Here is a 12,795-nt window from a genome sequence, read left to right as displayed (position 1 = left end):
GCATGTACTTTTTTTAAAGAAAGTTGAAGCTCATTTTCTGCATTTCTATATAATAAAACCATTCTAAAATGCTATTTGGAGAACAGCAAAAACAAGCAAAAACAACCCCAGCCACGGTCACATTGGTTGCTTTAGCTTCATTCACCTCAGTCCATCTACAAACACATAGCCTATACAATTAGCCTCTACACATTAACTAACATTAACTCAGCACCAGGATTAAAAACTATAATTTTATACATACAGAGGGATCTGTTTGCAGAAAAGGTATTTTATTAACAAAAGATAAACAAATAAGTTTGCTTTACAGAACAATTGTTTTCTGCAGTTTTACAGCAAATGTTCTGCAATTCCACACATTTTGCCATGGGGTGGGGAGAAATGTTTGTAGTTTTAAAGCTAATATCCTGCAATTCTACACATTTTGCCATCACTTTTCATACCATTTTAATATGATATTTGAGTGAGAGTGACTGACAAAATCAATGGGGGCTCTTCCCTTATCTACAGTGAAATAATATAATTTCAGTAGTCCTCTATTATGATTCATTTTGTTCTATCTCACATAGCTCATTAGTACCCCCTTGTGGTTGAATATATATGTATCTCTTGTAGGTCCTAGGATACAACAATGAATAATATGGAACAAATACCAGCAAAGGATACCTTAATACCAGCAAAGGATAACTTACAATAATGAACACCCTGTGAAACAGCTGTGAAAACCAACCTGTCCATTTTTCAGATTTTAATATATAAACGTTGCTATTTTTTGGTAAACTTATTTTGACCGATTTTTTTAGTACATTAAAATACTGAATTCTGGTATGTGGAATTTTGAGGAGGTGGTTGCTGTGTGGGTGGGAGGTTCTGCCTGTCACTTGTTCTCAACAGGCAGCCAGTCTCGGAAGGGGGACTTGATGAGGCAAAGTCCAGGCACTGTTACTCTCTTTGTTCTGAGTGTTTGCAGTGCTAGTTAATCTGTGTATCTCACATATTATGTGCCCAGTATGATAGAGCAAGAAAACTTTCTTAGCAGATAATGACAACATGACAACAACAGTAGCTGTAGATGATGTAATGAAAAGTTGGAGGGTGGTTGGTAATATAGGACATCAGGTGGATCCATGTCTGGGTGTTGGGCAGAACCCCTAGGTCCTGGAGAACAGGAGCAGAGTTAAAGGGAACAGGGTAGGAGATAGAGACGTAAACACACAGGTTACACTTTACCGTGAGAAAATTTGATGGACTAGTGCAGTGTTATAAATGGGGGATATGTACGTTTCAACACTTTTGGAAGGTATAGCCTACCTCAAGCTGGTCACCCTCCCACTCAGAGCACAGAGAATCTGACTGATCCAAACTCAACTGGCTCTGGTGGATGGGATACCTCCTGGGGAGCTCGGACAGTTGAGGGTCCATGTTCAGTCTCACCTTGATTGATAACAGGAATAAATGCAATTATATTACAAATACATTTCTTACATAACTCTTGGAGGGCCAGAAATGTAATTAACGGTGGATAATAATATTTACCTGGTCAAAAACCTCCACATCCTTCTCAGTCCGTGCCTGGAGGTGGTCCTCGAAGGCCTTCTGATCTGGTTCCACAACTTCCACCACATCAGGTGGGGTTTCAGTGATCTGAAAGTACATTATACAAAAATAGCAATAGATAAACAACAACACTAAGTCAATCATGGGTGAACCTTGGGTTGAAGATCATCGCCTTGGAGGTGGCCTCGCCAGTCTCGTCTTTGATGAGTATCACACAAAACTACAATCCATTTTTGGTTCCAAGCACCCTTTTTAATCGGTTACAGAAGGGAATTTAGAGTTAAGCACGTACTCCTCATTTACTGACCTTAATGGGTATTGCCTCCACCCACTTGGTAAAGTGATTGGTCGCCGTCAGACACCAGCTGTTGCCATTCCTGGATTTCGTGAAGGGTCCGATGAGGTCCACCCCTAACATTTAAAGTGTTAGAGAGAAGATTACTTTATTCTTACCTGTATCTGTGTCATACATTATGCAGATTTTCATATTTGTAAGCATACTGAGGCACACACACACATTCTATAATATTGAACTCTGCTGTGGTCAAGTAAAGCAACCATTACAAAATAACTTATCAGGGCAAAATTTGAATTGGGACACTTACCGATCATACTCCATGGTGAAACAACTTTGATGGGCTTCAACTCCGGCGCCACAGTCTTCACCCTCTCAAACTTCTGGCAGGCTAGACAGGGTACTGACCTTTAAGCACAAAGTGACAAATTGAAACATTGTGTGCTCTCTGATATGACATTCATTGAAATCATAATAATTTCAGATATAATAGAATGTGATTGATAACCAAAAGGTTATTTCACTTGACCAGCTGTCCACCTCCTTGAAAATTCCCCATCAGAAGAAGCATAGGTTGATTTTGGCAATCATGTGCTTCACTCCGAAATGGCCAGCATGCATCTCGGTCAGCACGGCCTCCTTCTCCTCCTTAGTAAAAATCACCCTCCTGTGTGGCTGGCCATCCTTCGACTGTATGTACATATGATTGCCTAACAAGTTGGACGAGCAGAGTTGCTGAAATACTGAAGTCTAAGTACATTTGCACTGCTGTATTTCTCTCTCTGTTTCTCTCTCTCCCTGTCTGTCTTCTGCTCTCTTCCCACCTCTCTCTCCCTCTCTCACTTTCATCCTTTATTTCTCACTTTCTTCCTCTCTCTCCCCCCTCCCTCTCTTAGTCTGTCTAGCGAAGACACTTAGTCAAGGGCATTTGGAATTACCATAATTGCTTACACCTATCCATTTGATTGATCAGGATGAATTTATAGCTAGATACCTCAATATGACAGACATATAACTATATCAGTGGAGGCTGCTGAGGGGAGGACGGCTCATAATAATGGCTGGAATGGAGTTAATGGAATGGTATCAAGCACATGGAAACCATGTAGCTTTTTGGCTGGGGGACACTATTTGGCATGACAGGCACCCTTCCGGTCGGTAATCATGGCCGGTATTTCGGCCATGATTAGAACAAATTTAGATAGTTGGCTTGAATAATTTAGCAATCTGAGTGACTGTCAGTGAGTAACACCTACAGTAACAAAATGAAAACTGCTGATGCAAAACCCATTTTTGAAATTGCACCTTGTGTATTCTACTATTCAAAATCTCAACAGGAAATTGAGACCCAACTGAGTTGCAAAAATATACACTACCGTTCAAAAGTTTGGGGTCACTTTGAAATGTCCTTGTTTTTGAAAGAAAATGTCAAAAATGTCCAAAATAACATCAAATTGATCAGAAATACAGTGTAGACATTGCTAATGTTGTAAATGACTATTGTAGCTGGAAACGGCAGATTTGAATATCTACATATGCGTACAGAGGCCCATTATCAGCAACCATCACTCCTGTGTTCCAATTGCACGTTGTGTTAGCTAATCCAAGTTTATCATTTTAAAAGGCTAATTGATCATTAGAAAACCCTTTTGCAATTATGTTAGCACTGTTGTACTGATTAAAGAAGCAATAAAACTGCCCTTCTTTAGACTAGTTGAGTATCTGGAGCATCAGCATTTGTGGGTTCAATTACAGGCTCAAAATGGCCCAAAACAAACAACTTTCTTCTAAAACTTGTCAGTATATTCTTGTTCTGAGAATTGAAGGCTATTCCATGTGAGAAATTGCCAAGAAAATGAAGATCTCGTACAACAATGTGCTCTACTCCTTTCAAAGAACAGTGCAAACTGGCTCTAACCAGAATAGAAAGAGGAGTGGGAGGCCCCGGTGCACAACTGAGCAAGAGGAAAAGTACATTAGAGTGTCTAGTTTGAGAAACAGACGCCTCACAAGTCCTCAACTGGCAGCTTCATTAAATAGTACCCGCAAAACACCAGTCTCAACGTCAACAGTGAAGAGGTGACTCCGGGATGCTGGCCTTCTAGGCAGAGTTGCAAAGAAAAAGCCATATCTCAGACTGGCCAATAAAAATAAAAGATTAAGATGGGAAAAAGAACACAGACACTGGACAGAGGAAGATTGGAAAAAAGTGTTATTGACAGACGAATCTAAGTTTAAAATGTGTTCGGATCACAAAGAAGAACATTCGTGAGACGCAGAAAAATGAAAAGATGCTGGAGGAGTGCTTGACGCCATCTGTCAAGCATGGTGGAGGCAATGTGATGGTCTGAGGGTGCATGGATGGTGGTAAAGTGGGAGATTTGTACAGGGTAAAAGGGATCTTGAAGAAGGAAGGCTATCACTCGATTTTGCAATGCCATGCCATACCCTGTGGACGGCGCTTAATTGGAGCCAATTTCCTCCTACAACAGGACAATGACCCAAAGCGCAGCTCCAAACTATGCAAGAACTATTTAGGGAAGAAGCAGTCAGCTGGTATTCTTTCTATAATGGCGTGGCCAGCATAGTCACCGGATCTCAACCCTATTGAGCTGTTGTGGGAGCAGCTTGACCGTATGGTACGTAAGAAGTGCCCATCAAGCCCCTCCAATTTGTGGGAGGTGCTTCAGGAAGCATGGGGTGAAATCTCTTCAGATTACCTCAACAAATTGACAACTAGAATGCCAAAGGTCTGCAAGGCTGTAATTACTGAAAACGGAGGATTCTTTGATGAAAGCAAAGTTGAAGGACACAATTATTATTTCAATTAAAAATCATAATTTATAACCTTGTCAACGTCTTGACGATATTTCCTACTCATTTTGCAACTCATTTCATGTATGTTTTCATGGAAAATAAGGATTTTTCTTATTTGGACTTTTTTCTACATTGTAGAATAATAGTGAAGACATCAAAACTATAAAATAGCACATGGAATCATGTAGTAACTAAAAGTGTTAAAGAAATCAAAATATATTTTAGATTCTTCGAAGTAGCCACCCTTTGCCTTGATGACTGCTTTGCACACTCTTGGCATTCTCTCAACCAGCTTCATGAGGAATGCTTTTCCAACGGTCTTGAAGGACTTCCCACATATACTGGGCACTTGTTAGCTGCTTTTCCTTCACTCTGCGGTCCAACTCATCCCAAACCATCTCAATTGAGTTGTGGTCGGGTGATTGTGGAGGCCATGTCATCTGATGCAGAACATCAACACTCTCCTTGGTCAAATATCCTTACACAGCCAAGAGTTCTTTTGGGTCATTGTACTGTTGAAAAACAAATGATAGTGCCACTATGCGCAAATCAGATGGAGTATCGCTGCAGAATGCTGCGGTAGCCGCGCTGGTTGTGTGCCTTGAATTCTAAATAAATCACTGACAGTCTGAACAGCAAATCACCCCCACACCATCACACCTCCTCCATGCTTGACGGTGGGAACCACACATGCAGAAATCATCCGTTCACTTACTCTGCGTCTCACAAAGACACGGCAGTTGAAACCAAACATCTCAAATTTGGACTCATCAGACCAAAAGACAGATTTTCACCAGTCAAATGTCCATTGCTCGTGTTTCTTGGCCCAAGCAAGTTTCTTATTATTATTGGTGTCCTTTAGTAGTGGTTTCTTTGCAGCAATTCGACCATGAAGGCCTGATTCACGCAGTCTCCTCTGAACAGTTGAGATGTGTCTGTTACTTGAACTCTGTGAAGCATTTATTTGAGAGGCGATCTGAGGTGCAGTTAACTCTAATGAACTTATCCTCTGCGGCAGAGGTATCTCTGGGTCTTCCTTTCCTGTGGCGGTCCTCATGAGAGCCTGTTTCATCATAGCGCTTGATGGTTTTTGCAACTGGACTTTCAAAGTTCTTGAAATTTTCCAGATTGACTGACCTTCATGTCTTAAAGTAATGATGGACTGTCATTTCTCTTTGCTTATTTGAACTGTTCTTGCCGTGATATGGACTTGGTCTTTTACCAAATTGGGCTATCTTCTGTATACCACCCCTATCTTGTCAAAACACAACTTATTGGCTCAAACACATTAAGGAGGAAATAAATTCCACAAATTAACTTTTAACAAGGCACACCTGTTAATTGAAATGCATTCCAGGTGACTACCTAATGAAGCTGGTTGAGAGAATGCCAAGAGCGTGCAAAGTTGTCATCAAGGCAAAGGGTGGCTACTTTGAAGAATCTAAAATATAAAATATATTTTGATTTGTTTAACACTTTTTGGTTTCTACATGATGCTATATGTGTTATTGCATAGATTGGATGTCTTCACTATTATTCTACAATGTAGAAAATAGTAAAAATAAAGAAAAACCCTTGAATGAGTAGGCGTGTTCAAACTTTTGACCTGTACTTTACATATTTTTTTCATATTCTAATAATTTTTTCAAATGTATTTGTAGCTCATACGTAGCTGTGGTCCTGCATGTACTCTGTGTTTTAAAGCAAAATGTCATTTCCCACATCGTCAGGGACAATTTGCTTCTTGAAAGTCCAATATCTTGAAAACTCTGACTGCTCCGATATGCAAACTGTATCAACAGCGAACAGATGCAAAAATACCAAAACATTTTTCTTTTAATAGGCACTTCCAATAGCCCTTTTATAAATGTGTCCTTTCCCAATGATGCAGTGTAATGTTTTTAATAAAAAAAAGTGTTTTTATTACGTTGAACATTAGCTTTTTATGACAGAATGTTAAAATTAGGTGAAATAACGTTGTTGTTTTTTTTAAATCAGGTTTCACTATCAAATGCACCTAATGTCCGACTGTTCACTCTGCTACTGTCCGGCAAACCGTACCAGATCATCCGCTCTCGGACCAACAAGGTCCAACAAGGTACGAGACAGCTTCTACCCCAGCCCATAAGACTGCTAAATAGCCATAAGACTGCTAAATAGTTAATTATCTGCATTGACCGTATCTTGCACTAACTGACTCTATATACACGCTCACTCACACACACGACGCCGACACTCGCACACAAAAACCCCACACATCCACATACACACACAGTACACATACACATTCACACACACACTTTCACACTCATATGCTTCTGCTACTCTGTTCTTAATTTTTACTCTTATTATTATCTATCCTGATGCCAGTCACTTTACCCTGCCTTTATGTAGGCTGAATATCTACCTCAAATACCTCGTACCCCTGCATATTGATCTGGTACTGGTACTTCCTGTATATAGCTTCATTCTTATCTGTTTTATTCCTCTTGTGTTAATATTTAAATGTTGTATTATTTTTTTTATTTTTTTTACTTTGCATCGTTGGGAAAGGCTCATAAGCATGCATTTCACATAAAAATCTACACACCTTGTATTTGGCGCATGTGACAAATGCAATTGTATTTTATTTGATTTGATAAAATGGTAATGCTCATAATTTCGTATGAACAACGAGTATTTTCTTAATAGTCAATCATGTGTTTATTTAATTGGATTATTCAAGCCTATGTTTGGCCATGGTAGGCCTGTAGATCCCTAAATTCTCTTCACCCTAAATTCTCTTCTCTGAGTGACTTTCAGAATAAAGCCAATCAAAGACCAAAGGCCTGAGTAGAAATTTCTCCTGATTACGAAATCCAGACCTACGTGAAAATGTGAGTGTTTCTAAATTTCTGAGAGGGTATCCAATGAAGACATCACATTCATCCGCGCGGATGTGGGCGCAATGATGGAGTATGGAAAGGGCACGCGCGCGGGTGAGAGGGGAACCCTGAAAAGACCCAACATGGCCCGTGTAATCAAATCTCACGCGTGGGTAAATTACAAAATAAAACAGACACAAAACACTTCCAAACCCAGCAAATAAAGTGACTTGGGTAATAAAGTCATTATTCTCAACTATTCATTGTAAACTTTGATTGCAGACACCCTTGTCAATCAATCTTTACCATGGCCTACATTCTAAATCTTAAAGTGTGATAGGGCCTACAAGCTTCAGCACTATTGTCACATACAGAAAAAATATTTGATGGACAGAAATCTGTGCGAGAAAGCAATCAACCTCTGAAATGTCACGCGCTTGAGTCCAGTAAATTGCCCAAGGGCGTCAAGGATTGGACATGAAACAACTGACTGTTGGTGGCTGAAAATATTTAATCCGTTCTGACCATACTATTGGACAATTCCCTCATACAAAGTGTAATATACAGTACATTGCACGAATACAAATTTCACTGCTTGTATTTATCATGCATGGTTAATAGGCTATAGTCTACTGTCTTGGCTGTTGGATTTAATCACAGTAAAAAAAACAAGGCCCGCTGCGTTAATTGTGATAGGTGGAGGTACATGACGTCTAGCCTATACTTACTGTAGGCAAATATGTATATTTTAATTAATGCATTTCCGATGGAAGGCAGTGTAATATAGAAATGCAGCCAATGCATCAATGCCATCCACCACATAGGCCCTGCGCTCAACGTTTCTTTCCAAATATGCTTTCAACAATAATGTGACGTTTTTATTGCCTTTTTTGAACATGTTGCAGTGTTAACCATGATTTTAACGCTATACCGATTGTTTTAATGCGTTATTATTACGCTAATTAATGCATACCATAAAGCTGGCGCTTTTATCCAAAGCGACTTATCATGCGTGCAGGCTATGTATGGGTGGCCCCAGGAATCGAACTCACCACAACCATGGCGTTGCAAGCACCATGCCCTACCAAATGAGCCAAATAGGACTATTGAATTCCTATTATTAGCAAGGCTATATTTCAGAATTCACAAATAGGACAAATGATATAATAATATAACAAATAGTCTAGGCCTATATTATTATTATTACTATTATTATTATCATTATTAATAATTATAATAATAGTAGTAGTAGTAGAATAGACAGTGGTGGTAGTAGTAGTAGTAGTAGTAGTAGTAGTAGTGGTAGTAGTAGTAGTAGTAGTAGTGGTAGTGGTAGTAGTGGTAGTGGTGGTAGTGGTAGTAGTAGTAGTAGTAGTGGTGGTAGTAGTAGTAGTAGTAGTAGTAGTAGTAGTAGTAGTGGTAGTAGTGGTAGTGGTAGTAGTAGTAGTAGTGGTAGTGGTAGTGGTGGTGGTAGTGGTAGTGGTAGTAGTAGTAGTAGTAGTAGTGGTAGTGGTAGTGGTAGTGGTGGTAGTGGTAGTGGTAGTAGTGGTAGTGGTAGTAGTAGTAGTGCTAGTAGTAGTAGTGGTAGTGGTAGTAGTAGTAGTAGTAGTAGTGGTAGTAGTAGTAGTAGTAGTGGTAGTAGTAGTAGTAGTAGTAGTAGCAGTAGTATTAGTAGACCTATAACTTATAACCTATTCACATAGACCCCCCCCCCTTTATTTAACTAGGCAAGTCAGTTATTTACAATGACGGCCTACAACAACCTAGCAGCCTATAATTACCTGCCTATAACAAACTCATCAGGGACACTGTTTCACTGGCCTGCACTGGTCTGCAGAGCCCTGTATAGCAGATAGGTTACTATTAACAATTCTCTGGAATACAGAGAAATACAAGCTTAAATAATCTTGCTTAATTGGCATGTAGTCAACATAGAAGTGTTTAGTGGAGATTAGGCTAGCCTTACAATTATTTCATTAAGCCTAGTATAAATGTGAAATCATACTGGATGGTGAACCTGACAGTATTTTTCTAAATAGTATAGGCCTACTGCAAATGCTTTACCTATGAGACAGATCCATATCTGTACATCATGACAGCAAGGCAGTGAGGAGGTGAAATATTTCCCCCCGCGCGCTATGGAGGCTAGCCCTTTGCGCCTGAGTTATAGCGCAGAGGATATTGCACGGCTAAAGGGGATGATGATGTCTCTCTGCCCGGAAGTATTATCAGCCTGATATACTGCTTGCACAATAGCCTTTATAAAACATAGGGCATATCTACACTCACTTGCACGCACGAACGCAAAGGCAGGCTGCTGCACACGTTTACAGCCATAGCCATTGCACATGTCGACTTCCTATATCGAAAATTAGGCAACAAGTAAAAACGTTGTTTTTTCTCGATAGGTTAACTTGCATATCATAACTGCAATCAAATTATCCTGCATTTTACAAAAGTTAATTCAATCTGAACCATATTGAACGTAGGCCACTATTTTTTTCATGCGTCCATTATGTGGTAGCCAAATAAGCTATTCTACCGAAAAATATTATACAAAAAAAAGAAATATGTATTTTAATTGCTGATTTAAACGAAAGTCTGGGAGCATTAAGTATTCCAATTCGACTCCTCCCCCCGGCCATGCCCTCTAATTACGGCTGCTCAGCTCGTGCTAAATCCTGCACGGGACCACATATACCCAAAGAGTGACAGAGGGAGAGAGAGTGAGCGGGAGAACGAGTGGGGGAGAAAGAGAGAAATTGTTAGTCGTGGCCAATTGCGGCTGTTTTTTTGGGGCATCACTGTCCACGGGATGGTTTCATGTTGTGGCTCGTGCGTCACCCCGGAACCGTGGAAAGGAGAAGTGGGACTTTAACTGGACTCAAAGTCTCCCTACCCTGCGGCAGAGCGACCAACATGCGGTTGCAGAAGCACCTGTGATCGGATTTCCCACAACTTTTAATTGAGGCATAATTATTTTTGAAGTATAACCAGAGCATAAACAACTCTCTGAAGTGACACCCGATAAGCTACTATGACCTCCAAAGAGCCCACGGTTATGGAGGACCGGAGACGCAGTGCGCTGAACCAGCTCCCGCCGCCGGCCAACTCCAGCAAGCCTCTGACGCCGTTCAGCATAGAGGACATCCTGAACAAGCCCTCGGTGAAGAGAAGTTACTCCAGCTGCGGGACGGCGCACATGCTCTCCTGCAGCGAGAAGCTGTCCTCTTCAGGTCACAGTCTGTGCAGCCGGGCCCTTTTCACCCAAACCTCCCCACTCTGCGCTCTGGAGGAGCTCGCCAGCAAAACCTTCAAAGGCCTCGAAGTCAGTGTTCTTCAAGCGGCAGAAGGTACGTCTGAACAGTCAAGTCTTTATTTATCCTATGTAGTTATTAGGTACAGACTGTGTAGCCTCGGGTGATTCAGCTTAAGGTCTACAAATGCAACTAACGAAATAGATCATGTTAGGTCTCTATGTGTGTGTGCTTGCAGTGGGTCTGTGCACACACATATTTCTTTCGGAATTTGAGTATTTAATTAAAGCACGATGCATGTTTTTGCATAACGAGCCATGCCAAAAAGCTTACAACTGTGAAGGAATTTGAAAATATATATGTGTATCGAATTGGTTATTTTTATTTGAACAAAAATATATTAAAGCTCAATAGTTCCACCATGTAAACACGAATATTAAGCGTATGCAAAATACGAATACACATAATATTCATAACTAATGCAATATTTAGTTTAAGATTATTGTCATTAGACCTGTTGTATCACCTTATTATCGTCTGTTATTAATTAGCCTATAAGTAGCCTAGCCTATTGGCGATATTGTTGTTGTTATTGTTGGTGGTTTTAGATGAGACATATATACACAGGCCTGTTATTAGTCTAGCGGTTATTTCTGTAAGGTTTCTTGGAGCGACATTATGCCTTTTGATTCACTAAATGCCTATAGGCTAATATTCTTATTCTCTAAATATCATTTCACAGGCCGAGACGGCACGACACTATTCGGTTCGCGGAATAACCCCAAAAAGCGCCGGAAGTCTCGCACGGCCTTCACCAACCACCAGATCTACGAGTTGGAGAAGCGCTTCCTGTACCAGAAGTACCTGAGTCCAGCTGACCGTGACCAGATAGCACAGCAGCTCGGCCTCACCAATGCACAGGTCATCACCTGGTTCCAAAACCGGCGCGCCAAGCTCAAACGCGACCTGGAGGAGATGAAGGCGGACGTGGAGTCGGCCAAAGCCGTGGGCACAGTGTCTTTCGAGAAAATGGCCAAACTAGCCGAGCTGGAGAAATGCGCAGCTAACGGCGCGCTGGGCCCTAACAGATCCGAGTCACCCTCGCTATCGAACCATGAGCATGACACATCTAACAAACTATTATTGTCCTCGCCTTCATCGCCATATACAGATCATGCTAGCAGCAAGGGCTGCTCCGACGATGAGGAGATTGACGTGGATGACTGAGGATTTTTACCTTTGTGTCTCCTTCTTACCACGACGAAAGTTTGAAGTGCCATTCATGCACCACATGTACTCGTGAGGCTTTTATGAAGAACACTCAGCATCGCATGGACTGTGTCGTCTGCAACGACAGATGCAGGCAGCTGTTGTATTCATTTAACCAACGTGGAAAAGTTTAAAGAAAAGCAATATGTACACTTAACCTATCCACAAATGATCTGTCCACACACACACACACACACACACACACACACACACACACACACACACACACACACACACACACACACACACACACACACACACACACACACACACACACACACACAGTCTTACCATTACGGGCTAATAAAACTAGCTAGTATCTCAACCTATGAAATATTTGAATGCATGTTTTATTTTGTTTAACTTCCTTTTATTTTAAACGACTGTAATGGTTTGAATATTATAGAGGCATTCATATTGAAATACACAAAACATACTGTATGTTAGGCTGTGTGTGTGTGTTATAGCTATACGTTAGGCCTACATATTTCAAACGTTTGATAACGATGGGAATACATTTCTAAAATAATAATCAAAGATAGATCATATTTCATCTGGTTGCTTGTAATATCAGGCACATTTTAATATATTTATAATGGTTTGTATACCTGTAAGTGCCTTTTAATGCCAGAACACCATTTAAAACCTAATGTAGGCATATGAAGTGTAATGTATTCCAAAATAAAACATTTCGTTTCTCACTATTCCTATTCATTTTATTGAAGAACAGGCGTAA

The 12,795-nt window shown here is 40.5% G+C and overlaps 1 protein-coding gene across 1 annotated transcript; it reads left to right on the top strand.

The window, feature by feature from the left end:
- The first annotated feature begins 10,247 nt into the window (after positions 1–10,247).
- LOC106608657 (transcription factor LBX1-like) lies at positions 10,248–12,281 on the top strand. The gene is made up of 2 exons (XM_014206750.2): positions 10,248–10,886; positions 11,533–12,281. Exons 1-2 carry the CDS (start codon positions 10,571–10,573, stop codon positions 12,015–12,017), a joined length of 801 nt encoding a protein of 266 aa, XP_014062225.1. The 5' UTR covers positions 10,248–10,570; the 3' UTR covers positions 12,018–12,281.
- The last annotated feature ends 514 nt before the right edge of the window (positions 12,282–12,795 follow it).

Source organism: Salmo salar, chromosome ssa01 (assembly GCF_905237065.1).
Source record: "Salmo salar chromosome ssa01, Ssal_v3.1, whole genome shotgun sequence".
NCBI lineage: Eukaryota > Metazoa > Chordata > Actinopteri > Salmoniformes > Salmonidae > Salmo > Salmo salar.
The sequence above is the reverse complement of the archived record's forward strand: the minus strand, read 5'-3'. Positions and strand labels throughout refer to the sequence as shown.

What these genes read in the sequence shown, in the direction of transcription:
- LOC106608657 (XM_014206750.2), top strand. Translation starts at nt 10,571, where the DNA reads ATGACCTCCAAAGAGCCCACGGTTATGGAGGACCGGAGACGCAGTGCG. An exon ending in TGTTCTTCAAGCGGCAGAAG is followed by an intron (nt 10,887 to 11,532) that starts GTACGTCTGAAC and finishes ATCATTTCACAG; the next exon opens with GCCGAGACGGCACGACACTA.